This window comes from Caenorhabditis elegans, chromosome I (assembly GCF_000002985.6).
Source record: "Caenorhabditis elegans chromosome I".
Lineage (NCBI taxonomy): Eukaryota > Metazoa > Nematoda > Chromadorea > Rhabditida > Rhabditidae > Caenorhabditis > Caenorhabditis elegans.
Genome location: NC_003279.8, coordinates 1872509 through 1897788, shown reverse-complemented (window position 1 = coordinate 1897788; position 25280 = coordinate 1872509). Strand labels below are relative to the sequence as shown.

Below are 25280 nucleotides of genomic sequence, written 5' to 3'. Positions count from 1 at the left end.
AATTTTAACAAAAAAAATTATTGGATTTTTAGGATTTTTTAAAGCGAAAAAAATAGTAAATTTTGTCATTTTCAATTTTTTTGTAATAATTTTCAGAAATAAATTTGTTTCAAAGAAATGATAGAATTTTTTTCACTCAAAAATTAAAGAAAAGGTAAATTTATAGGAAAAGTTGTATTTTTTCCGTTTTTTCAGTAAAAAAATTGAATTTTTCAGTGAAAATATATGTTTTTCTTGGAAATTCCTGTAAAATAGTAGGAAAACACTCTAAATCAGATGTAAAAAAATAATTTGTGGTGTTTTTTAATACTGGAATTCATGTAGAATATTGTGCCAATTACTTGTTAAAAATGCACATTTTATTCAACGATTTTTGGTTTTTACTGCAAAATTCGGTTTTTTTTTCAATTTTTTTCATTTTTCATCCAAATTTTTTTTGGTTTTCTTGTGAAAAAAGGCAAATTTTTCCGATTTTTAACTAAAATAGTAGCTTCTAATCGATTTTTAACGTTTTGAAAGCCGGAATTTTCTGAGTTTTTCAACAAAAAAAAATCAATTTTTCTTGAAAATTCCTTTAAAATTGTTAGAAATTTTCTAATAGTTTTCCGCTTTTTTTTTCGATTTTTTGAGCAAAAAATAGTGAATTTTCTTCCTATATTCAAAAAAAAGTTCTACATTTTTTGGCATTTTAAATTAATTTGTTTCAAATAAATTCTAAAAAAAATTTTTGGAAAAATGGTAAATTTATAGGAAAATTTGTATTTTTTAAGTTTTTTTCAGCAAAAATATACGTTTTCCTTGGAAATTCCTGTAAAATTGTTAGAAAACACTCGAAATTAATCGAGAAAGTAATATTTTTCCAATTTCTTGGTAAAAATGCACATTTTTATCAAAAATTGTTGGTTTTTAATACAAAATTCGGTTTTTTCAACCAAAATTTCTCGTTTTTATGTGAAAAAATGCGAATTTTTCCGCTTTTAACGCTTCAAAAAGACGAAAATCGCCGCGCACCATCGATGAAAAATAAGCAAACGGCTCCCAAGTGTGCTGTTTTTTGCGTTCATATTGATTTTTCAGCGATTTATCCCAAATCTCCATGACCAACGTCAAATGTTGGAATAAAAATTGCTGAATTCCCTGTACAACTGTGACAAAAGCCGCCTGATCACTAGTATCGGGTAGATCGAATAGCCGATTAGGATATTTCGCGAAATCCGATTTAATTTTCTCGACAATCGAATTTTTCGTCTTCCTGTCCTTGGCTCTATTCGTATTTATCACTATGATCCATTGAACGTCGGATTTTGAGTTTAACTGGAAGAAAAATCAATGAAAATCAATGAAATTTTCATTTTTTCCATTTAAATGTGGAGTAGCACCAGTGGGGAAATTGCTTTAAAACATGCCTATGGTACCAAAATGACCAAATATCATGATAAAAAAATTCAAAAAAATTTTCTAAATTTTTATGATTTTTTTTAAATTGAAAAAATCTCAGTTTTTGCCTAATTCCTATTTGAATTACCGCCAATTGGACTTGTTCGATGGAGCGCGCTTGCACGTTTTTAAATTTATTTATTTTATTTTTTGTTATTTTCCACCAATTTTTAATGTTTTCGGTGTATTTTTGCTTGAATTTTAGAGAAAAAGTCAAGATAAATGCAAATTTTTGATTAAAAAGCACGCTGACAGGCGTAAATCAGTGAAATTAATTAATTCAGGTTCGACATCGTTTAAAAACGTTACTTTTTCATTTTTACGCCTGTAAGCGTGCTTTTTAATCGAAAATTTGCATTTATTTTGGCTTTTTCTCTAAAATTCAAGCAAAAATACACCGAAAACATTAAAAATCGGTGGAAAATAACAAAAAATAAAATAAATAAATTTAAAAACATGCAAGCGCGCTCCATCGAACAAACCCAATTGGCGGTAATTCAAGTAGAAATCAGGCAAAAACTCAGATTTTTTCAATTTTCAAAAAATCATATAAAATTTAGAAAATTTTTTTGAATTTTATTATCATGATAGCAATTTCCACACTAAATAGCGCTACTCCACCTTTAAAATCCTTTAAAAAAAAATCAAAAATCACTTTTGCGAACCAATCCGACACATTATGCCGGACATTTGCGCGATAATCGTCGGCGGAGGTGACATTTATGTTAAAAACGTGTAAAAACGCGATTTTCGTGATCTCGGTCGGTGAAATTTGCGGTCCAAAGCACAGTTTATCCTCGTAAGACACGAATTTCAGTGGAAATGTCAGCCGGTGCGGGAAGGGTTTGTTGTTTCTGGAATTTATATATTTTAAAATTAGAAAAATTCGTATTAAATATTTAAATAATTCTAACATCTTCCAAACCAGCGAATTTCTTGAAAAATAAGATACCAACGCATGCTGATAGACAGAAAACGACTGATCTACACCGGCATCTGGAAAAATATTAATTAAAAAACAGGTTTTTCCGGCTTTTTCGGGCTCACGAGAGATTATCACTGAATTTTTCTGGAAACTTTTCGATAATCCATTAATATCCAGCAAATCTCGATCCATATTGCCTTGAAAATTAGGAAAAATCAATAAAATTGAGGCTTTTTCATTGAAAAAATAAATAAACAAAATGAAATGTGGATTTACGGCGCGCAACGACACTCCGCTATTCCGCACGCTCAATTGGCGGGTATTCAAATTGGGAAATATTGTCTGAATGTCGTTTTAATAGAATTCTCAAGTAAATTTTCGACTTTTTGAGTATGTTCGATATAAAAGACTATATTTTAACTATTTTTAACGTTGTTTTTTTTTTTGAGAAAAAATTTGTCAAAGCGAAAAAACAAATAATCACGTTAAAAGTATATACTAAATAGTATAAATTTCAGTTTATTTCTGATTTATTACAAAACAAAACAATGATTTATCCGAAGATGAGAAATTTCAAGCGCGGAGCCAAGTGAGTTATGGGCCGTGGGTGGCATGGGCTCTCTGCAGAGCGAGGGCCGAGGAAGAGAAAGCTCTTCCAGGCCAAAAAAGCCTAAATTTTCAGGAAAGAACGTAAAACAGCCGGTCTATGCACAGAACTTCACCTATCCGTCGCCACTGGTCCCAATGGGGAGAATACGGTGAGTTTGGGCGAGTTTTCTCAATAGGGCGCGCTTGCAGAATTTTTAAATTTTCAAAAATCTGCAAGTGCGCCCTATTCGAGAATCGCTGCGAGACCCTAGAAAAAAGCTTGGTATAACAGGTCACAGGTGCTTGCCTTCTTTTTTGAAATGTAAGAGTTTGCCGAATTAGGCCATTTTGGCTCTGCCACGACCGGGGTAAATTTACGGCGCGTTGCGTGTCGCGTCGCGGCTCGGTTTTACACGGGGTTCTGGCCTTTCTCATTGAATGTTTCGCGCTCCATTGACAGGACAACGCGTGGGAAAGTTGTGTACTCCACACGGACAAATACATTTAGTTTTACAACTAAAATTGAGCCGCGACGCAACACGCAACGCGTCGTATATTTACCCCAGATATGGCCGAGCCAAAATGGCCTAGTTCGGCAAAAAACTCTTCCATTTAAACTTATGAGGGAAGCCACAAATCGGTGATTTTAGTTGTAAAACTAAATGTATTTGTCCGTGTGGACTACACGACTTTCCCACGCGTTGTCCGGCGGGCGATTGTCAATGGAGCGCGAAAAAATCAATGTGGAAGGCCAGGTGCCCGTGCGCGGCTTGCATAAAATTTTTTGAATTGCACAAAAAAAACGCAATAAAAATATGGGAAAAAATACCAAAAGCTCCAAGTTTTTTTTCAGATGTCTGCCACGTTGGCACCGGAAGACTACGCAACAATCGTCTCAAATCTGCAATCAGCCGTATGTCTAAACGTGGCACACCGTGTCGCGTGTCCGGCTCACGATTCGAAATTGTGGAGTGACGTCATGCAGAAGAGCTTCTCGATTTGGAAGATCATTTCAAGAATTTTGCTGATCATTGTGTCGATCTTCTTCGTCCTGCTGCCACCGTATCCGCCAAAGTTGTTCAGGAAAATTGTGTTTTGTAGTCCGCAGAAAGGACGATACTATTACCTGATTGCGGCTAAAGGTTTGTGGGGATTTGGATAGGCAGGGAGGCAGGCAGGCAGAAAAGCGTGTAGGCACGTAGGCACGTAGGTAGGCATAAGATATATTACATATATAATATGATATAGGCATAAACATAGATAGGCATGAGAAAAGCGTGTAGGCGCGTAGGCACGCAGGTAGGCACGTAGGTAGGCAATTAGGCACATAGATAGGCATAAAGTAGGATCAAAGGAAAGTATGAGCTAGGCACAAGGTAGGCACGTAGGTAGACATAAGATAGGCATGTAGGCACATAGATAGGAAAGAGAAAAGCGTGTAGGCACTTAGGCACGTAGACACATAGATAGGCATAAGAAAAGCGTGTAGGCACGTAGGCGCGTAGGTAGGCAAAATATAGGCATATAGACACCTATATAGGCATGAGAAAAGCTTGTAGGCACGTAGGCGCGTAGGCAGGTATAAAGTAGGAGCAAAGGCAAGTATGAGCTAGGCATAAGGTAGGCACGTAGGTAGGCATAGGCTAGGCATTTAGACACATAGATAGACATGAGAAAAGCGTGTAGGCATGTAGGCACGTATATAGGCATTTAGTTGGAGAAAAGCTAGGCATAAGGTAGGCACGTAGGCAGTCATAAGGTAAGCGAAATTTTCTAGTTTTTTTTTTAATTTTTTGCTTTTCCGAGAAAAATAATAAGAAGAAAGCTCGTTTTTCTATGCGTTTTCTTGAAAATTTGCACTCCAAAGAACATGGTGGCCGAGTTTTTGCCGCTTTTCTGCCGACTACGGCCTCCAGACCTAGACGGCATATAGGCAGGCAGGCAGGCACACATTGAACTCTTCCAGGAACAAAACGTAAAGCATGCTTCCAAGCCAGCGAGGCCGATGGTTACGAGCATCTTTCGATTAGTCTTCCACAAATGATCAAGCCGAAGGTCCGAGCAATCGACGTATTCTATCACCTGCTCCGCTGTAAAGTGTTCACTTTGCCATACGACGAGAAGCACAAGATTTGTGCGATGGAGCTGTATTGTGAGCAATCGATTCGATGGCTGCATCGGGATAAGAATCGGCAGAGGTGAGTTTTGCCTAGGCAGGCAGGCACGTAGGCATGCCTGCATCGCCTCGCCTAAACCCTCTCTTTTCCAGACTCCGTTCCCCCAACCTCATCATCTTCTCGCAACCCAACTCCTCGGACCTTGGCTGCTGCTTGATGATGGATCCAAACTTTGCGGATATCGCTGACTTTCTTCAGTGTGATCTTTTGATCTACGACTATCCCGGGTACGGTGTCAGCGAGGGAACGACAAATGAGAAGAATGTCTACGCTGCTGTGGAGGCGGTGATGAAGTACGCGATGGGCACGTTGGGCTACTCACAGGACAAGATCATTCTCATTGGATTCAGTTTGGGCACGGCGGCGATGGTTCATGTTGCCGAGATGTATAAGGTAAACTTGGTAGGCCTGTGTGCCTATATGCTTGCCTACCGTAAGGGCCAGGTGTGTGCGCAAAATAGGCATGATTTTTCTGGGGTGCTCATGAGGTGCCAGGCAGCTCCATTACGGTTTGATCTACAAAAAAATGCGGGAATATTTTCCCCAAAATATTGTGACGTGTCAGCACGTTCTTAGCCAATCAGTTGAGAAGTCTGCGTAAAATTTCCCGCAATTCTCATAGATCACACACATACGTGCTGCCAGAGTGTCTCATTTCGGCTTGATCTACGTTGTTCTACAAAAAATGCGGCAGAGTTCTCAACTGATTTTGCATGGTTAAGAACGTGCTGACGTCACGTTATTTTGGGCAAAAAATTCCCGCATTTTTTGTAGATCAAACCGTAATGGGACAGCCTGACACCACGTCGGTGCTGGGTTCTTCAGTTAATTTTTAGGCCCTTTAGGCAGCCAGGCATTCCACGTAAAATTATCTGCAACTTTATAAATTTGTTGAAAATGTTTGCCTGCCTGCCTGCCTGCCTACCTGATGCCAGTGTATTGTCGATACGCTTCAAAATAAATTGTAGATAAGCCGTGAAGCATGATTATAATTTGAATCAGGGGTGGGCGGCAAACGATTTTTTCCGGAAAATCGGCAAATCGACAAATTGTCGGAATTGAAAATTTCCGGCAAATTGGCAAATTGCCAGAATTGAAAATTTCCGGCAAACCGCCAAATTTCCGGAATTTAAATTTCCGGAAAATCGGCAAATTTCCGGAATTTAAATTTCTGGAAAATCGGCAAATTTCCGGAATTTAAATTTCCGGAAAATCGGCAAATTTCCGGAATCGAAAGTTTCTGGAAAATCGGCAAATTTCCGGAATCGAAAGTTTCTGGAAAATCGGCAAATTTCCGGAATCGAAAGTTTCTGGAAAATCGGCAAATTTCCGGAATTGAAAATTTCCGTCAAATCGGCAATTTGCCGGAACAGAACATTTCCGGCAAATCGGCATATTGCCGGAATTGAAAATTTCCGGCAAGCCGGCAATTTGCCGAAATTGTAAAATTCCGGCAAATCGGCAAACCAGCAATTTGCCGATTTGCTGAATGGCAATTGCCGTCCCTGATTTGAATTGCTCAAAAAATTCAAATTTACGTGCAAAGGTGTCTCGACCAATCAGAGCCTTTGCGATAGGCGTGACCAACGTTGCTGATTGGTCGGCACTCGTACCAACTCAGAACCATATACTTTTCAGGTTGCCGCAGTCGTGCTCATTGCACCATTCACTTCGTTCTTCCGAATCGTGTGCCGCCGCCCATCGATAATCCGCCCGTGGTTCGACATGTTCCCAAGCTTGGAAAAGTCCAAAGGAATTGGCTCACCAACGCTGATTTGTCACGGAGAAAAGGATTATATTGTGGGACACGAGCACGGTGTATTGTTGAAGGACACGATTCCAGACTGTGAGCTGCATCTGCTCCAGCACGCCAGCCATCAGGTAAGTGAGGTGTTCTGAACCAGAGATGTGCGGCACTTGGTTTTTTAACGAAAATAACATTTACAAAATCCCCTTTTTCTCATCGTTGTGTCGAACTTTTTTCTTAAAAATTTATATGAAAATGTTGAGAAATATTTTTGCTTCCTGCGGACAGTTTCAATTTTGTTTAAAAGTTTTTAAAAAATGCTCAAAAACTGTCTCACAGTCGCAGCAACGTGCCGATCGGCACTTTTTCGGCAAACACTCTTTGACTACCTTCTCTTTGACTACCTTTTGCTCTTTGACTACCTTAGATCTTTGACTACCTTTCGGCTCATTGACTACCTTTGCTCATTGACTACCTTAGATCATTGACTACCTTTCGGCTCATTGACTACCTTTATCTAATTTTTCAGAATTTTCAGTTTTTTTCGCTGAAAAATCAGATTTGTCAAAAACATTTTACTTTTTGATGTCTAAGAAAGTCGCGCTCTTTCTCACTTCCTAAATTTCCCAAAAAATTGAGATAAGATCTGATGTATAAATGCTCATTGACTACCTTCAAATGCTCTTTGACTACCTCTATCTAATAAAATTTTCCAAAATTTTTTTTGAAAACTTTTCAAAATTTGATCAGATAATATAGAAAAGTGCAATTTTGTCGTTTTTCTAGTTTGGATGTTCTGCACACTATTGCAGACGAAAACCTGAGGTTTAGTAGAACCCCTAAGCTCAAAAAACGCACTCACTTCGGATGCTGATATCTCCGTGGAAAAAAAATTTATGACAAAGTTATATATCTTAATCTAAAGTACAACTTTGTAGTTGATTGTTTTTTATCAAAAAATTTGTTGGTCGAGATAAAGTTGTGTAAAGTTCGGCACCTTCATGCTTGTATTTTCTTCTTCTTTTTCTGTTCATATCTCAACCAAAAAATTTTTTGATAAAAAACGATTAACTACAAAATTGTACTTTTTATTAAGATAAACAACTTTGTAGTTGATCACTTTGTCATAAAAAATTTTTCAACGGAGATATCAGCATCCGAAGTGAGTGCGTTTTTTGAATTTTGAGGTTCTACTATACCTCAGGTTTTAGTCAGAATTCGTGTTCAGAACATCTAAACTAGATAAACTACAAACATTGCATTTTCCTATAACATCTGATCAAATTTTGAAAAGTATTCAAAAAAAGTTTTGAAAAAAATTTTGAAAATTTTTGTAAGGGGGTACCCTTTGGATTTTTTTTTCATAAATCGAAAAAAAACATTGAAACCTAAAAAAAACCAAATGTTTTTGACACTATCGCCAACAAAATTTCAGTTGGACACATTTTATTGCAAAATCTCATTGCCAACTATCCTATGCTGAAACCTTTGAAATATGCTTATGCTGACAAGAGCTCTCACGAGAATTTCGTGATCCAAAAAACACATTGAAAGCTTATATCAGGACACTTGACGATGGAAAAGAAAACTGAACCTATCCAGATTCGAACCAGTAATGACTTTATCTGAAGACCGTGTCCTTAACCACTACACCAAAAGGGCGAGAGGTGCGCGCGTTCTCAAGGAATATATGAAATCAGTCGAGCTGTATGACAACTAGAGCTTCTCTCGATTGGAAGATATCTAGTACTTGAAAATGTGTTCATGAAGATTGGAACTACTACAGAAAAAGTCATTAAGTTATTTTCTGTTCCTAATGTTCAGTTTCTACAAGAAATCTATTCCACATTGACTTTTGTTGTGAATTTGAACCTTCCGTTGGCCTAAAATACTTCTGGAGAGCTACTTTTTTCGGAAGTATTCTTAAGTCTTCTACAAATTCAACTTGTTGGAAAATCGGGAACTTCTCTGATTCCTCGAAAATACTGTTGTTTAAAAAAAAATTTTGGCCTAAATTTTTTTTCCTCAAAAACACCTTCATTCTGGTATTTTCTAGGAGCATATGTCATCTGTATTGTTTAATAATTTTTTTTTTGCTTCAAAAGCTCTGTTTTTGTGCTTAAAACTCTCATTTTTGTCGATTTCCTAATTTAAAACATGGAAATTAAAATCATTTCGGAGTACGGTACACATCGGTGTTTGCGTACCTTTGCGTATCGTGCATTTAATTCGACGACATTTGTATATTTTTTTAAGCAAAAATCAACGAAAAAGATCTTTTTTAGCACAAAAACAGAGCTTTTGAAGCAAAAAAAAATTATTAAACAATACAGATGACATATGCTCCTAGAAAATACCAGAATGAAGGTGTTTTTGAGGAAAAAAAAATTTAGGCCAAAATTTTTTTTTAAACAACAGTATTTTCGAGGAATCAGAGAAGTTCCCGATTTTCCAACAAGTTGAATTTGTAGAAGACTTAAGAATACTTCCGAAAAAAGTAGCTCTCCAGAAGTATTTTAGGCCAACGGAAGGTTCAAATTCACAACAAAAGTCAATGTGGAATAGATTTCTTGTAGAAACTGAACATTAGGAACAGAAAATAACTTAATGACTTTTTCTGTAGTAGTTCCAATCTTCATGAACACATTTTCAAGTACTAGATATCTTCCAATCGAGAGAAGCTCTAGTTGTCATACAGCTCGACTGATTTCATATATTCCTTGAGAACGCGCGCACCTCTCGCCCTTTTGGTGTAGTGGTTAAGGACACGGTCTTCAGATAAAGTCATTACTGGTTCGAATCTGGATAGGTTCAGTTTTCTTTTCCATCGTCAAGTGTCCTGATATAAGCTTTCAATGTGTTTTTTGGATCACGAAATTCTCGTGAGAGCTCTTGTCAGCATAAGCATATTTCAAAGGTTTCAGCATAGGATAGTTGGCAATGAGATTTTGCAATAAAATGTGTCCAACTGAAATTTTGTTGGCGATAGTGTCAAAAACATTTGGTTTTTTTTAGGTTTCAATGTTTTTTTTCGATTTATGAAAAAAAAATCCAAAGGGTACCCCCTTACAAAAATTTTCAAAATTTTTTTCAAAACTTTTTTTGAATACTTTTCAAAATTTGATCAGATGTTATAGGAAAATGCAATGTTTGTAGTTTATCTAGTTTAGATGTTCTGAACACGAATTCTGACTAAAACCTGAGGTATAGTAGAACCTCAAAATTCAAAAAACGCACTCACTTCGGATGCTGATATCTCCGTTGAAAAATTTTTTATGACAAAGTGATCAACTACAAAGTTGTTTATCTTAATAAAAAGTACAATTTTGTAGTTAATCGTTTTTTATCAAAAAATTTTTTGGTTGAGATATGAACAGAAAAAGAAGAAGAAAATACAAGCATGAAGGTGCCGAACTTTACACAACTTTATCTCGACCAACAAATTTTTTGATAAAAAACAATCAACTACAAAGTTGTACTTTAGATTAAGATATATAACTTTGTCATAAATTTTTTTTCCACGGAGATATCAGCATCCGAAGTGAGTGCGTTTTTTGAGCTTAGGGGTTCTACTAAACCTCAGGTTTTCGTCTGCAATAGTGTGCAGAACATCCAAACTAGAAAAACGACAAAATTGCACTTTTCTATATTATCTGATCAAATTTTGAAAAGTTTTCAAAAAAATAAATTTTGGAAAATTGTATTAGATAGAGGTAGTCAAAGAGCATTTGAAGGTAGTCAATGAGCATTTATACATCAGATCTCATCTCCATTTCTTCCGGAATTTCAGGAAATGAGAAAGTGCACGACCTTCTTAGACATCAAAAAGTAACATGTTATTGAAAATTCTGATTTTTCAGCGAAAAAAACTGAAAATTCTGAAAAATTAGATAAAGGTAGTCAATGAGCCGAAAGGTAGTCAAAGATCTAAGGTAGTCAAAGAGCAAAGGTAGTCAAAGAGAAGGTAGTCAAAGAGTGTTTGCCACTTTTTCCGGCCATTTTTCAACTTTATGGCGGTTTTTGAGCAACTCTTAAAAATTTTCAATCAAAATTAAAATTGTCCGCAGAAAGTACAAATATTTCTCTATATTTCTGTATAAATTTCCAGACAAAAAAATTCGCCACAACAATGAGAAAAAAGGGGTTTTTTTAAAAGTGCCGATCGGCATATGCCGCACATCTCTGTTCAGAACCATTAAATGAGCCGGGGATTTTAAAGGTGGAGTAGCGCCAGTCGGGAAATTATTAAAAACCACCCCAATGGTACCAAAATAACCGAATATCGTAATAAAAATGCTCAAAAAATTTTTGAATTTTTTTTTATTTACTGTCAATTTTTTGCCACTCATAATTTTGGAAGTCGACCAAAAAAAAATTTTTTTTCGAAATTTTTTATACTTTAAAGGTGGAGTAGCGTCTGTGGGTTTTTTGCCCTAAATGACAGAAAACAGTCCCAATAGACCGAATATAACTGTAAAAAATTAAAAAAAAAATTTTTTTTCTAAATTTTTGAATGATTTTTTCAAAAAATAAAAAGGGCCAAATTAAATTTGAATTCCCGCGCGAATGAGTGACGTCATTTTTGACATTTTTGCGTTTTACGGCCAAACTAATTGGTTTCTCTCTATTTTCTCATTTTTTTACCGTTTGAAACATAATTTGCCAAATTTTCAGACATTTTTCCGTAACGAAAACTTTATAGTTTTGAATAAACTTGCCGAAACTCGGAAATTGACCTAAAAGTCGATTATTCAAAATTAATCATAACTTTTCTCTACGGAAATATGCCTGACAAATTGGCAAATTATGTTAAAAACTATAAAACAAAGAAAAAATAAGGAAAAACTAATCAGTTTGGCCGTAAAACGCAAAAATGTCGAAAATGACGTCACTCATTTGCGCGGGAATTCAAATTTAATTCGGCCGTTTTTTTGATTTTTTCAAAAATCATAAAAAATTTAGAAAATTTTTTAAAATTTTTTAAATGCTATATTCGGTATATTGGGACTGTATTCTGTCATTTGTTAGGGCAACAAACCCACAGACGCTACTCCACCTTTAAAGGGGGAGTAGTGGGTTAGTGGGGAAATTTTTGGAAAACTACTCCTATGGTCCCAACATAACCGAATATCATACTAAAAATTCTCAAATTAATTTTTGAAAATTTTTTATTTATTGTCAAGTTTTTGCCACTCATAATTTTGGAAGTCGACCAAAAAAAAATTTTTTTTTCCACATTTTTTATACTTTAATTTTGTTTTATTTATTTGTATTAAAACATTAAAGGGGTCGGAACATGCGACTTTGCTTTGGATTTCCTCAAAACCTCATATTTTCCAAAATTTTTGCAAATTGCCAAAACAAAACAAAAAGACCAAAAATCATGAAAAATCTAAAAATTTTTTAAGTGTTTTATTATGATATTCGGCCATTTTAGATTATAATAAGTGTATTTTAACAAAATTTTAATTTTTTTTCCTTGCAGGGAATCTTTTGCGAACGAGAGATGTGGGATCGTGTGGAGGCGTTCTTGGGCTCCCGTGTCGGCATCACCCGGAACTGGATCGAGCATTTGCAGTCGGAGACTTCGATTTCGGTGGTTCCTGACTTTTGTTCATCGTCACAAGTGATTTCCATGTCACGAGAGACCGCAGAGCATTTTCGTGCGAAGACTCGAGATTTGGAGCAACAGCAATCGAACTGTCACTAGTAACTTGATTTGAATGAAGGATTTGATAAAGATTTTTATGTGGTGTTGTTAGTTGTACCAGGACGTTGTAGACAAATTCGAAAATCGGCAAATTGCCGGTTTGCCGGTTTGCCGGATATCAGATTTGCCGGAATTTGTTAGAGGTATTTTTATAAGACGGAACACTTTAAACACAATTAATGCAAAATCATGTTTTTTGCTCACAAAATCCTAAAAATCTTCCTAAAAATTTTCAATTCCGGCGAATTGTCGGTTTGCCGATTTACCGGAATTTCCAGTTTCGGCAAATTGCCAACTTGCCGGAAATTTTTCATTTTTGCCAATTTGCCAGTTTGCCGGAAATTTTCATTTTCGCCAAATTGCCGATTTGTCGGAAATTTTCAATTCCGGCAAATTGCCGATTTGCTGGAAATTTTCAATTTCGGCGTATTGCCGATTTACCGGAAATTTTAAATTTTGTCCATTTGCCAATTTGACGGAAATTTTCGATTCCGACAATTTGCCGATTTGCCGGAAATTTTCAATTCCGGCATTTTGCCGATTTGCCGGAAATTTTCAATTTTGGCTTATTGCCGATATGCCGGAAATTTTCAATTCCGGCAATTTGCCGTGTTGCCAGAAATTTTCAGTTTCGGCAAATTGCCGATTTACCAGAAATTTTTAGTTTCGGCAATTTGCCGATTTGCCGGAGATTTTCAATTCCGCCAATTTGCCGATTTGCCGGAACATTTTAATTCCGGCAATTTTTCGATTTGCCGAAAAAAATCGTTTGCCGCCCACCCCTAGACTGTACCATATTACCTACCTACAAATATGCCTACATGTTATTTTCTTTATACCCGCCTACCTACGTGCCTGCCCATTCTTATTCTAGGTACGATGCAGGAATAGGCCACCTAGTAAAAGCTTAGCTTGGTGACTACTTAACTTCTGCCTACCTGCCTACTCGCCTGCTCTGTGCCTAGATAGGTTCTTGACTGGCATTTGGCGCCTATAGGAATACGTGAAAACAAAAACTGAAAATTTATTCATTTTCTCCAGAAAAAAAACAGGTGCGAAAAAATCAATATTATGAATGTGTGGAAGCTGTACATGTATTTCTACAATTCGTTCAAAAATAAGTGGTTCGCTGTTCGTGTTTTGCAAGAGGCGCGCGACAGACAGCGCGTACTACTTGTACCCTAAAACATTCTTCCAGCCGTACTAGGTTACATGTACAAGAGAAATGACAAGAGAGGTGTATTCTAGGAGGACTATGACGTGTGGGGCATGGAGGGATCTAGAAGAGCACGTGGTGCCAGGGGCTGACCAATTACGGTTTGATCTACAAAAAATGCGGGAATTTTTGGGCCCAAAAAAATGTGACGTCAACACGTAACTCTGCGTCTATACTCCCGCCTTTTTTTGTAGATCTCCGTAGATCTGGCCGAAATGAGACACTCTGACACCACGTGGAAGAGAAACTAGCGGTCAAATCACAGAGTTTGATTTCAGATTTCAAGAGCTCATATCTCGGTGGGCTCTGATTTTATCAAAAAATTGTCAACTGGTAAAATGTTCAAAATATTTTTTTCTACAAATTTGTACTAAAAAGTTTTTTGATATCTTTAAAACCAACCGAGATATGATGGGTATACACTACAGGGTTTTCGAAGGTTACAAATATAACTGGTTGGGACTCGTTGTCAATGGGAAAGGTAGGATTTGGTGATATGAGCCAATCGATTATTGATTATTTAAGTCGTTGTGTGATGCTGGCCAGTGCGACGGCAAACGCCTGTGCCGCCGAGAACGGGTACCGGAAGTCGAGGGTGTACGAGCCGCCTTCGATTCTGCCGAATTGCAGAACTTGTTTGCTGTCCAATTCGATCTGGAAAATAACTTTTTTGAAATTTGATTTGCCAGGCAAAGTTATATTGACGTTTTGGCAAACTCAGCGAATTCGGTGAAATTTGGCAAATTTGCCTAACTCGGCAAATATGGCAAATTTCGAAAATTTGCCAAGCTCGGAAAATTCGCTAAATTCGGAAAATTTGCCAGACTCGGCAGACTCGACAAAATTGGCAAATTCGGCAATTTTGTCAAACTCGGCAAAGTTGCCTAACTCGACAAATATGGCAAATTTGGCAAATTTGCCAAGTTCGGCAAGTTAGTCAAACTCGGCAATTTTTCGAAGCTCGGCAAATTTGTCCAACTCGGCAAATTCGTTAAATTCGGAAAATTTGCCAGACGCGGCAAACTCGTCAAAATTGGCAAATTCGGCAATTTTGCCAAACTCGGCAAATTCCGAAAAGTTGCCAAGCTCGCCAAATTCGGCAAAATCGGCAAATTTGCCAAACTCGGCTAATATGGCAAATTCGGCAATTTTGCCAAACCCGGCTAATTTGGCAAATTCGGCAAACTCGGCAAATTCGGCAAATTTGGCAAATATGCCGAACATCCCTGTTTCGAATGCTACTCATGTCATTGGAAAGATAACTTGGAAAAAAAAACATTTTTCTACTTTAGAGATCCGTGAAATTGTTCCGAAAGTGGATTTTTGCTTCATTTTTTAAAATCCTATCCCTTTATTACAAAAACACAAAATTCTGAGATCTCTGCGTATTGCACAACATATTTGACGCGCAAAATATCTCGTAGCGAAAACTACAGTAATTTTTTTAATGGCTACTGAAGCGCTAGTGTCGATTTTCAAAATGAATTTATTTTCTTCGTATTATTTTCTTTCTTTCTAATGCTTTTTGCTTAATTTTAGCATATACCAGACACAAGCACTATAGTAGTCATTTAAAGAATTACTGTAGTTATCGCTGCGAGATATTTCGCGCGTCAAATATGTTGCCCAATACGCATTCTCAGAATATTGTGTTCAAGTAATAGGCAAACAAAACAAACATGTTGAATTTTTACAAAAAAGAAATAAAAAAAGAAATATCTCTCTCTCTCCAGTTTTGGTATATAAACTCTTACCTGGAAATTCTTGGCCGACTCTTGAGTCACGCGGCCTCCAAAATCCAGCTGATAAACCTGATTTTGCTCGTTCCAAAACGGCGTCTTATTGGTCATTGTCTCGATTTTACACGTTGAATTGAGACTTCGTCCACTCTTCGGTACACCCTCACCCAACGCCTTCTTCATCTCGTTCAACGTGTTCAGCAGCTGACGGACTTCGGTTTTCACGTCACCATTCGCCACTTTTTGCTCAATCTCGTTGACTCGCCGCAGGAGGGTCTTCATTTGTGAGCGCATCTTGTTGATCGATGCTTTGTCTCGTTTCTAAAATACATAGGATAACATTTTGTTGGTTAGTGGTCTCTAACAGTTTGTAGAGCCTTAGGGCAGGGGTGTGCGGCAAATCTGCGAAATTTGCCGAGCTCGGTAAATAGGGCAAATGTAGGGCAGAATAGGGCAGTGCTTAACAAACTCCGAAAAATTTGATCCTTTTTCAGTTTTTTTGGAGCACCAAAACTACTGAATTCTGAACAAAAATGTCTGCTTAAGCATCAAAATAACTCAATTTTGTGCCATGTTACTAAATTTTTAGGGTCAAAATCAATAGTTTTGGTCAAAATTGCATTTTGATGTGCGCGGCAAATCTACAAAATTTGCCGAGCTCGGTAAATTCGGAAAGTCTACTTTTTTGAATTCTCCGTGCTCGGCAAAATCGGCAAATGTGCCGAGCTCGGCAAATGCAAATTCGGCAAATTCAACAAATTTGCCGGACACCCCTGGCTTAGACGTTTCTAGTCATTTTTCGGGCTCCCGGATTTCAAAAAATCTAATGTCCAGTTTTTTTAATGAACCAGAAAAGGAAATCAGCTATAACTTGGATCGTCCGGAATCTGGAAAGACCTGGCGCCGAACGTTCGGTTTACAGAACTTTTCAGGTATACATAAGACCTGTTTTGAGACGAAATGCCTACACCTTTTTACACCTTAGCTCAGTGTTCTACAGTAATTGCTGGAAATTTACTTTTGGAAGGTGTGACACAGGGGGGGGGGGCAAACGATTTTTTTCCGGCAAATCGGCAAATTGTTGGAATCGAAATTTCCTTCAAATCGGCAAATTGGCAATTTGCCGGAATTGAAAATTTCCGGCAAATCAGCAAACCGGCAAAATGCAGATTTGCCGAAAATTTTTGCCAATTTGTGGTTTCGCACTTATTTTTTTGGAAATTTCAGAATTTCAATTTCAAATGGCAAAATTAAACGCATCCTATGAACGTTACTACATCTATTTTGAAAAATAAGAAAATTCATAGAAAATATCCAAGGAAAACGGGCAAAATTCAAAAGACACAGTTTTAAGTGTTTCCGTCTTATAAAAACCCCCTCTAAACATTTCCGGCAAATCGGCAATTTGCCGAAAAAGAAAGTTTCCGGCAAATCGGCAAACCGGCAAATTGCCGATTTGCCGAATTCGTCGACAAATCAATATGCCGAACGGCAATTGCCGCCCACGCCTGGTGTGACGTCAAAATTTCTAAAAATTTAATTCCAACAAATTATATAGCGGCAAAAACACCTAAAAATGGGTTTTTTTTTGTCTAATCTGCCTGCCTAATCTGCCGAGGGTAGGCACGATAGTAGGTCCTCCAAGCAAGTGGAATTTTATTTGGAGCACGGTTGTGCGGCAACCGAGATTTTTTTGCCGAACCTAAAAAAATTTCGGCAACCGGCAACCAAGTTTCAAAGTTTTTTTTGTTGTTGAAATCATATTTTTGAGCGTTTTGGAAAAAATTATGGTCGTTTTTTTCGGTTACAGTGAAATTTTCGCATTTTTCAGGCAGTCTGAATGCTTTTTTCTGTGCATTAAAGATTTGACATTGATATCGGCAGTTGCCGAAGTTGCCGACTCCTAAAAATTTCGGCAACCGGCAATTGCCGAAGTTGCCGGACTCAAAAAGCTTCGGCAACCGGCAACTTTTGCTTGTCGACACTTCGGCAGCTTTTCGGCAACCGGCATCTTGGTACCGAGGTTGTACTCCAACTCACCACATTAAAATCACCGTGTCGTTTACTCAATTGTTCTGCAATTGATGCCAACTTATCCACGTGCGATCGTATCACCTCCGCATCCTTTTTACTCGCTTGTTCCATCGCTGCCCATCCGGTCTTCAACGCCGGCTGCACCAACATCGCCTTCTCATCGGCATCCCCGTCGATAAACGCCAGCGCTTCAATTTCCTCGTGCCACGTGCTCACCGAGCTCGCCATACTCGTCACGTCGTGCTTTGATTCGACGGTTCTCGTGCTGATCGGAGTGGTGTGGGCTGAGGAGTCGGGCTCTTTGGATGTTGATGGCTGACAGGGGAGGCTTATGGTAGAAGCTGCAGCAGGCGGTGGAGGCTTTCCAAAATTCGAAGAATTGATGACAGCCCTCAGTGAGAGACACTCGGCGAGAATCTTCTGGAAGAACTGACGCTCTTCTGAAGTTAGTCCCTGATCTGGAGAGGAAGTCATATGTGTGGTCCCGTCTACAGAAGCTTCCGGAAGTTCCTTGCCATCTTTTCGCTGCAATACCGCCAGATCAATGGTCATTTGTCTTGGCTGGAGGTGTAGAACGGAGGTCTTGTAGATCACCTGCCCCAGGAATGTTGGGAGTAGTGATGGGGAGAGGGAGGAAATGTTGAATCGGGTGCACCACACATTTGACGTCACTTGGAGGAGACGGGTGTCTGGACGTGTGGGGCGGACGTGTCTGAAAATGGGAAGGTTTCTACAGTGCGTTGTTTTTTTCAACTTCTACGACTTTAAAGGGGGCGCCACAGTCTCCTCAGCTGGAAATTGATTTGTTGGCGCAAATCTCGTGCAGCGCGTGGGACTTTGAGACAAATCCGAAAACGCTAAATTTTGTGTTTTTTCTTCATATTTTCATTTTATCAGGTTCAATCAAAGACTATATTTTAAATGAAAAACAGTTTTATACCGAAAACGAATGATGAACATGAAAATTTGGAGAAAAAGCAATTTTTGGTTGATTTTACTTTATTACGCAGGGCCTCTATTTTTAAATTAGTTTTGAAATTTCTTTTTTCTCCATCTTTCTTATAGTCATGTGAACAATTGATGCATAATTAAAAACTATGAAATCCACTTTAAAGTAACGAAAAATGAAGGAAATCACTTTTCAAGGGTAAAATTTTCCCACGCTCACGAGAAACGCGCAAGCCCCCTTGTTGCGTCATTTCCACGTGAGGAGACTGTGGGGCGCATTTACGCACGACGGTCCCGGCAATGGGTCTCGTCACGCACCCCAAAAATCAATGGGTGGCGCGTGTCGAGACCATCGCGCGTAAATGCGCCCCCTTTAAAGTCGTAGAAGTTGAAAAAAAATGCACTGTATTATTTGGTTTCTCTTTTTTTTGAAAATTTGATTTAAATAGTATTATTTAACGGAACACAATATTCTGAGAAAGCGTACAACATATTTGACGCGCAAAATATCTCGTAGCGAAAACTACAGTAATTCTTTAAATGACTACTTCGTGGCTGCGAAAACAGAAAACTCGGCCACGCTTCTATAATGAATAAAGAGCATTTTTTCGAAAAACGCCTCCCAGGAAAGGTAGAACCCTTTAAGAAGATAGTTTTCGAAAAGTATCAGATGAATCCTGGGTGAAAAATTGAAGTTAAATGGTTGGCCGAGTTTTGGAGTTTTCTAGGCCACGTAGCGAAAACCGCTCTGTGGTAGCGATTGTGTCGATTTACGGGATCTCGTTTTACGAAATGATTTTAAATCATTTATTTATCGATAGAATATTAAATTTAAGCGAAAAAATAAGAAAATAATGGAACATATTTAGCTGTCAATACATTTACGAGCCATGTAAATCGACAAAAGCGCTACAGTAGTCATTTAACGGATTACTGTAGTTTTCGCTACGAGATATTTTGCGCGTCAAATATGTTGTGTAATACGCATTCTCAGAATATTGTGTTCCTGTAATATGATAGTGTGATTTTGATTAAAAATCTTTACCAAAACAAATTGTCAAAAATTAGATCTTTATAGCACACGTGGTTGATCTACAAAAAATGCGAGAGAAGAGACGCAAAGTTCTCAACCGATTTTGCATGGTTTAGAACGCGCTGACATCACATTTTTTAGGGAAAAAAAAATCCCGCATTTTTTGTAGATCAAACCGTAATGGGATAGCTTCTGGCACCATCAAATGTGCCAACCAATCAGAGCCGAGCAAAGGGCGTGGTTAATGTTTTTGATTGGTTCCCTTAAAACTAGAATCCAATAATTTCATTAATTTTTATCAACAAATCACATTGGATTATCGTTAAAATCGTACAATGACGTCAGGTGAAATGATTCAACACACGGGAAACCGGTTATTTTCTCTCCGTCACTCTCTCTCTCTATTTATTATTCGAACTTTTTTGTGTGTGTGTGTGTGTGTGTTATTTGTTGCATTAACTGGGGGCGGCCAAGAGTGAAATTTCAAAAAAAAAAAAGTAAAGTAACAAACCTTGACATTAACGCCCGAATTTGGCGTTTACTTCGGCGCCAGAGTGAGTTTCGACCCGTCGAGTAGCGGAATATGGAGTTTACGTCTTCTGGAATAATATTGAGCGTTTGGTACAGGGGCAGGGAGAGTGAACAAAATTAAAATCAATGGCCTAGAATATTTTTCAAACAGAGCGGTTTTCGCTACGTGGCCTAGAAAACTCCAGAACTCGGCCAACCATTTAACTTCAATTTTTCACCCAAGATTCATCTGATACTTTTCGAAAACTATCTTCTAAAAAGGGTTCCGCCTTTCCTGGGAGGCGATTTTCGAATAAATGCTCCGATAGAAGCGTGGCCGAGTTTTCTGTTTTCACAGCCACGTAGTACAAACCGCTTTGTGTGTGGAATTTGTCATGAAAATTCTATAGTGTAATATCGACGTCACATGGTGCCGGACTACTGTCCCATTATGGTTTGATCTACAAAAAATGCGGGAATTTTTGGCCCAAAAAAATGTGACGTCAGCACCACGTTCTTAACCATGTGAAATCAGTTGAGAACTCTGCCGCATTTTTTGTAGATCTAAGTAGATCAAGCCGAAATGAAACACTCTGAAACCTGGTGAGCTGTGACGTCGCACATGGTTTCAGAGTGTCTCATTTCGGCTTTGATCTATCTAGATCTACAAAAAATGCGGCAGAGTTCTCAACTGATTTCACATGGTTAAGAAAGTGGTGCTGACGTCACATTTTTTGGCCAAAAATTCCCACATTTTTGGTAGATCAAGGCGAAATGAGACAGCCTTGCACCACGTGACAGCTTCATTAAAAAAAACATGTCTGCCAAATATTTCAGCGGTCAAAAAATGTAAAGTACCACCAAACTCTTAGTTAAAATTTTATTGAAGATAGAACCCGTGAGTCGGGATATTTTAACGTGGTTTTGAATTTTTAAAAAAATTCAAAAATTCCTTACCAACTTGGGCAGAAGAGCCACTAGGCGGTGAGCTCGTAGGTGGCTTCGACTGATACATGAAAATCTGAAATTGCGGTAAAAACCGATTGACCTGACGTCCGAGAAGCAATGGGACCAGTCCTCCGAGATGTTCGAAGCAGAGTACATAAGTGTGACTGCCACGTGCCAATGGCCGTATTGTACAGTAGCATCGGGCGTCCACCACACTGCACACGTAGGAGCACATGTCTTGGGACCGGGGTATTCGACACTGAAAATGAAAGTTTTGGGTGTTTATAGAAATCTACTGCAATTTTGCATATAAATGGTCTGACTGAAAATCCACTTTTTCTGCTTGAACTCGGCGGATATGGAAGCGTTTTGAATGTGGTATTTAAATAGGTTTTCAAATTCTGAAAGAACACAAAATTTGCAGAGGATTTTTGAAAAAAAGCTAGCTTGAAGCCAAAGTTTTGGCAATTCGCCAAAATTTTGGAAAAATTGACATTTTGAGGCCGACCCCTTCAATGTTTTAATACGAATAATAATAAAAAAATTATAGTATAAAAAGTGAAGGAAAAAACATTTTTTTTTGGTCGACTTCCAAAATTATGAGTGGCAAAAATTGCCACTTTTTGACAGTGCTCGGCATTTGGCTTTAGCTTCTTGCCCAAGTTTGTCCGAAAAAATATAAAAGTTGGGCAAGACTTTTAGGGCACATCAAAGTTCAGCACAAGTTTCACCCAACTCTTGCCAAACTTTGGCCCAAGTTTGAAACGGAACAAAAAAATTTGGGCCAAAGTTTTGCCAAAGTCTTGCCCAACTTTTGCCCAAGTTTACCCAACTTCTGATCCAAGTCAATATTTTTGGGCCAAACTTGGGCAAGGGCTTGCGCGTTTCTCGTGAGCGTGGGATAATTTTACCGTTGAAAAGCGATTTCCTTCTTTTTTTTTCGCTACTTTTTTTAAAATTTTCCCGACTGGCGCTACTCCACTTTTCAAAAATGGATTAGGGATACAATTCAGATTCATCCTGGATCAGGACCATGGGAGAGCGGCAATCGGAGATCGTCGATCGGCAATCACGGGGAGGCAAACCTCGCGTACATACACTAATTTCTACAGTAGTCACATTTTTATATTGGATTTATCTCGAAAACGGCTCAATTTTTTAAAAAATGTTGCGTATGAACAATGTTCTACAGAAAAATCTCTATTTAATGACACCAATGAATTTATTGTTGATACCCTCAAACCAGTGTTATACGCATAGAGCAGTAGAGCGCACTTTCATGGACGTACCATTTTTTTTTCCGATTGCCGCTCTACCCTGGATCAGGACCTAGCTCTACCAAATAATATTTTTCTATAAGTTCAAACTTTTAGTCATCATTATCGCCGATTCAGAGGTTTTCTCGGTTTTCTCCTATTGAATATAAATGTATATCTTAAAAAGGAAATATAATCCTTTCCACCAACGGATTAACTCACCCTGATGACGTGATGATCGAGCTCTCGCAACGCATTCATCTCCTTGAGTGGAATCGGCAGCTTATCCACTTTTTTTGACGAGCATCCCATCATCTTCCACAGATCGTACGTCACAATTTCGAAGAGCGATGGGACGCCGAACAGAATCCGTCCGACAGTCAGACACCCGCCGGCAGCGATTATCACCACATTTCCGTTATGAGCCCAAGTGAAGGCTGTAAGCTTCTGAGTTGGTGGGGGATTCGGGATTAGTGTCTTCTCCTTATCCGCGATCGGGATCCGCTCACGATGTATGACTCGGCAGGTGGTGTCAATCATGACGAGCTCATTGTTGGCGTTTATTAAGGCGAGAATCGTACCGTCCGTGTTCCATTCCATACGTATTACTTGAAATTTCGAGCGATAAATTGCGGGGTGAAGTTGATCGTAAGCAGATATCATGTAGATCTTGTTAGCACTACTCAACATCGCAAGCGTCCATTCAACCTCTCGAACTTTGGTTCGCAACGGGGAAAATGCCATTTGTGTGAGCTTGTCTTCTGTGAAACTTCTCGACGTGATATTCACTCCGGCATTCGACAAAACTTGAATAGTTCCAGTGGAAAAGCCTAACACCAGTTGCCTGGAATCCGGGGCCCATACTCCACAGGTGACAGCTGCAGGCAGCGGGAAGGAGTTACTCCAGACACGCTGGCCGTTGGCACTTCCGATGAGCACAAAATTGTCGTCATAGCATATTAGCGCGGATCCGCCGCACGGGCTCCAGCTAAGGTCACTCACTTTGACGCCTCGATCGTTGACGAGTTCCACGGACCACCGATCGTCATTTCGGACCCAAACATAAATGATTCCGGATGCATCGCAAGAGGCCAATTTTGACTGGCTCTTATTCCACGTAACCATTCGAATAGCGTTATGATGTCCTCGAAGGTTAAAGTTATAACGGGTAAGGTCATCTGGAGTGGGCTTGAAGTCTGTCAGTGTAACACCTACGGATCCAGTTTCGGTGCCGACTCCCAGCAATCCGTGGTCTGGTTTGTCCTGCTGTTGGATCCATGACAAATGGGTGATGGTTTGCTCGATTCTGGCTCCTTGCCAGTCGCTCTCCCATAGTATTTTCATAGGGGAAAAAAAGAAGAAAAAAGCAATATATAGTAGGTTACAATGTGAAATTGAAAATAAATCGCATGGGGGAGAAAAGTATATCGATTTTTCAGGAGGACGCACACACACACACACACACAGGCAGGCAGACGGAGAGGGAGAGAAGTCGCCTCCCTGGAGACACAGGAGGTAAGAGACTGCAGAGAAGCAGGCAAATATTAATTGGGTGCTTAAAAAGGGAAAGAAGGAGGCACACACACACACTGGTGGCTTGGGAGAGTGCAGAGAGCGCAGAGAGCGCAGAAAGTTAGTGCGTGAGTGAGAGGGAGACGCAGAGAACATCCCATGTTCTCTGCGTCTCTAACACTTCTGGCGTTCTGGCTTCTCGTTCTCTTTCCCCTCGAGACCCCCAGGATGTTCCACGAATAAGTGTTTGTGTGTGTTACATGTAATTAGGCTTATTCTGTTTTTTTCTTAATCTTTTGGCATCTTTTTTTTCTACTTTCTTCACACTTGGAGGGGATTATTGAGACGCCGCGGGCAAAGGAAATCAGGAAATAGGGAAATACAAGATTTCGCATTTTTATTGTGACGTGGCAGGGGTCTTTTATTCAGAATTTATATATTTTTTTATTTAATTTTAAATTTTTAATTCTTATCAAAAATCAAAACATTTTCTTTTTTAAATTTTATTTATATTTTTATTCATGAGAAGCCTCAAAATTAAAAAAAAAAACTGAAAATTGATGGTTTTTTTTTTGCGAAAATTTCAATTAGGACTTTGCTTTTTTTTGTAATTTTTTGTAATTTTCCCTGAAAAACCCCCATTTTCTCACAATTTTTTAATTAGAAATGTCTAAAATGGGCCGTTTTTCAGATTGAAAAAAAATTTCTTAAAAAATTTGGATTTTTTTTCGAAAATTTTAATTCTGACTTGCGAAATTTTTTTTGAATTTTCTGAAATTATTAAAATTTTTAAAAACTGACTTAATTTTCAGAAAAATGATGAATAGCTCTGTCTTAATTTCAAAAATTCGTACAGAAATCGTGACTTTTTCACTTAAAATATGTTACTTTCCTTTTTAAAAAATGTAATTTTTCTCCGAAAAAGCCCATTTTTGAACTAAAAAACGTCTAAAATCGGCCATTTTTTTAGATTTTAAGTCAAAATTTGGATTTTTTCTCGAAATTTTTTTTCATTCCGATTTTGCTTTTTTTTTAAATTCAGAGGTGTTTTACCGAATTTTTTCCATTTTTCGGAATTGTTAAGATTTTTGAAAACAGATTTATTTCAGAAAAATGATGAAAATCTGTCTTAATTTTGAAAAATTCATACAGAAATCTTGATTTTTCCCTAAAAAATGTAATTTTGCACCGAAAAATATTTAAATTCTTGTTTATTGTGCAAAATTTCGAAAAAAATTGAATGAAAACCCCTCTTTTCAAATTTTAATTAATTAATTCATTAAAAAACAGAAAAACAAATCCAAATCTTGCTGTAATTTTAAAGGACCATACCCTAAAAGGGTGGCATAGGTCTCGCCACGATAACATCAAAACGGGTATGTGTCGTTCAGGGGGTACTGTAGTTTTTTTCTTTTTTTAATTTTTTAATTTTTCACAATTTTCATCGATTTTCTCTATTTTTAGCCGATTTTTTCCAATTTTTTTTTGCAAAAAATCCAT

General features: G+C 38.0%; 4 protein-coding genes across 7 annotated transcripts in view; 1 reads left to right on the top strand and 3 right to left on the bottom strand.

The window, feature by feature from the left end:
• Nucleotides 1–2628, bottom strand: part of trpp-10 — a 28080-nt gene extending 25452 nt beyond the window's left edge. The window contains exons 1-4 of one of the 3 annotated variants that reach the window (NM_001377686.1): nt 2485–2628; nt 2352–2433; nt 2093–2291; nt 1012–1314 (exon numbers count right to left, since the gene is read on the bottom strand). In NM_001377686.1, the coding sequence (NP_001364798.1) occupies nt 1012–1314; nt 2093–2291; nt 2352–2433; nt 2485–2554 (654 nt within the window). In that variant the 5' untranslated portion in view covers nt 2555–2628. Of the gene's footprint in view, nt 1–1011; nt 1315–2092; nt 2292–2351; nt 2436–2484 lie in introns of those variants that run through there. The other 2 variants (NM_001129082.4, NM_001392996.1) reach the window with 2 other exon arrangements.
• A 250-nt stretch (nt 2629–2878) lies between these two features.
• On the top strand, nt 2879–12628 carry Y71G12A.4 (AB hydrolase-1 domain-containing protein). The gene is made up of 7 exons (NM_058513.5): nt 2879–2951; nt 3045–3120; nt 3804–4092; nt 4917–5148; nt 5220–5520; nt 6766–7008; nt 12360–12628. Exons 1-7 carry the CDS (start codon nt 2911–2913, stop codon nt 12582–12584), a joined length of 1407 nt encoding a protein of 468 aa, NP_490914.3. The 5' UTR covers nt 2879–2910; the 3' UTR covers nt 12585–12628.
• A 964-nt stretch (nt 12629–13592) lies between these two features.
• tub-2 (Tubby C-terminal domain-containing protein) lies at nt 13593–23781 on the bottom strand (the record flags this gene model as incomplete). Of its 2 annotated transcripts, NM_058512.5 has the most annotated exons (6): nt 13593–14454; nt 15555–15860; nt 17580–18285; nt 20066–20153; nt 21022–21271; nt 22491–23781. In NM_058512.5, the coding sequence occupies 6 exons, from the start codon at nt 23610–23612 to the stop codon at nt 14317–14319; spliced, it is 2610 nt and encodes an 869-aa protein (NP_490913.2). The 2 variants fall into 2 exon arrangements, with proteins under 2 accessions (NP_490913.2, NP_001293352.1); NM_001306423.3 differs by lacking the exons at nt 20066–20153; nt 21022–21271; nt 22491–23781 and having other exon boundaries at nt 14317–14454; nt 17580–18125.
• Y71G12A.5 (uncharacterized protein) lies at nt 23650–23679 on the bottom strand (the record flags this gene model as incomplete). Its single annotated transcript, NM_001361843.1, has 1 exon — nt 23650–23679. One exon carries the CDS (start codon nt 23677–23679, stop codon nt 23650–23652), a length of 30 nt encoding a protein of 9 aa, NP_001348690.1.
• Nucleotides 23782–25280: the final 1499 nt, after the last annotated feature.

Excerpts from the sequence above, each read along its gene's own strand:
- Y71G12A.4 (NM_058513.5), top strand. The coding sequence starts at position 2,911 with ATGATTTATCCGAAGATGAGAAATTTCAAGCGCGGAGCCAA. Across the intron at positions 3,121-3,803 it reads GTCCCAATGGGGAGAATACG|ATGTCTGCCACGTTGGCACC; the intron begins GTGAGTTTGGGC and ends GTTTTTTTTCAG. Across the intron at positions 4,093-4,916 it reads TTACCTGATTGCGGCTAAAG|GAACAAAACGTAAAGCATGC; the intron begins GTTTGTGGGGAT and ends GAACTCTTCCAG.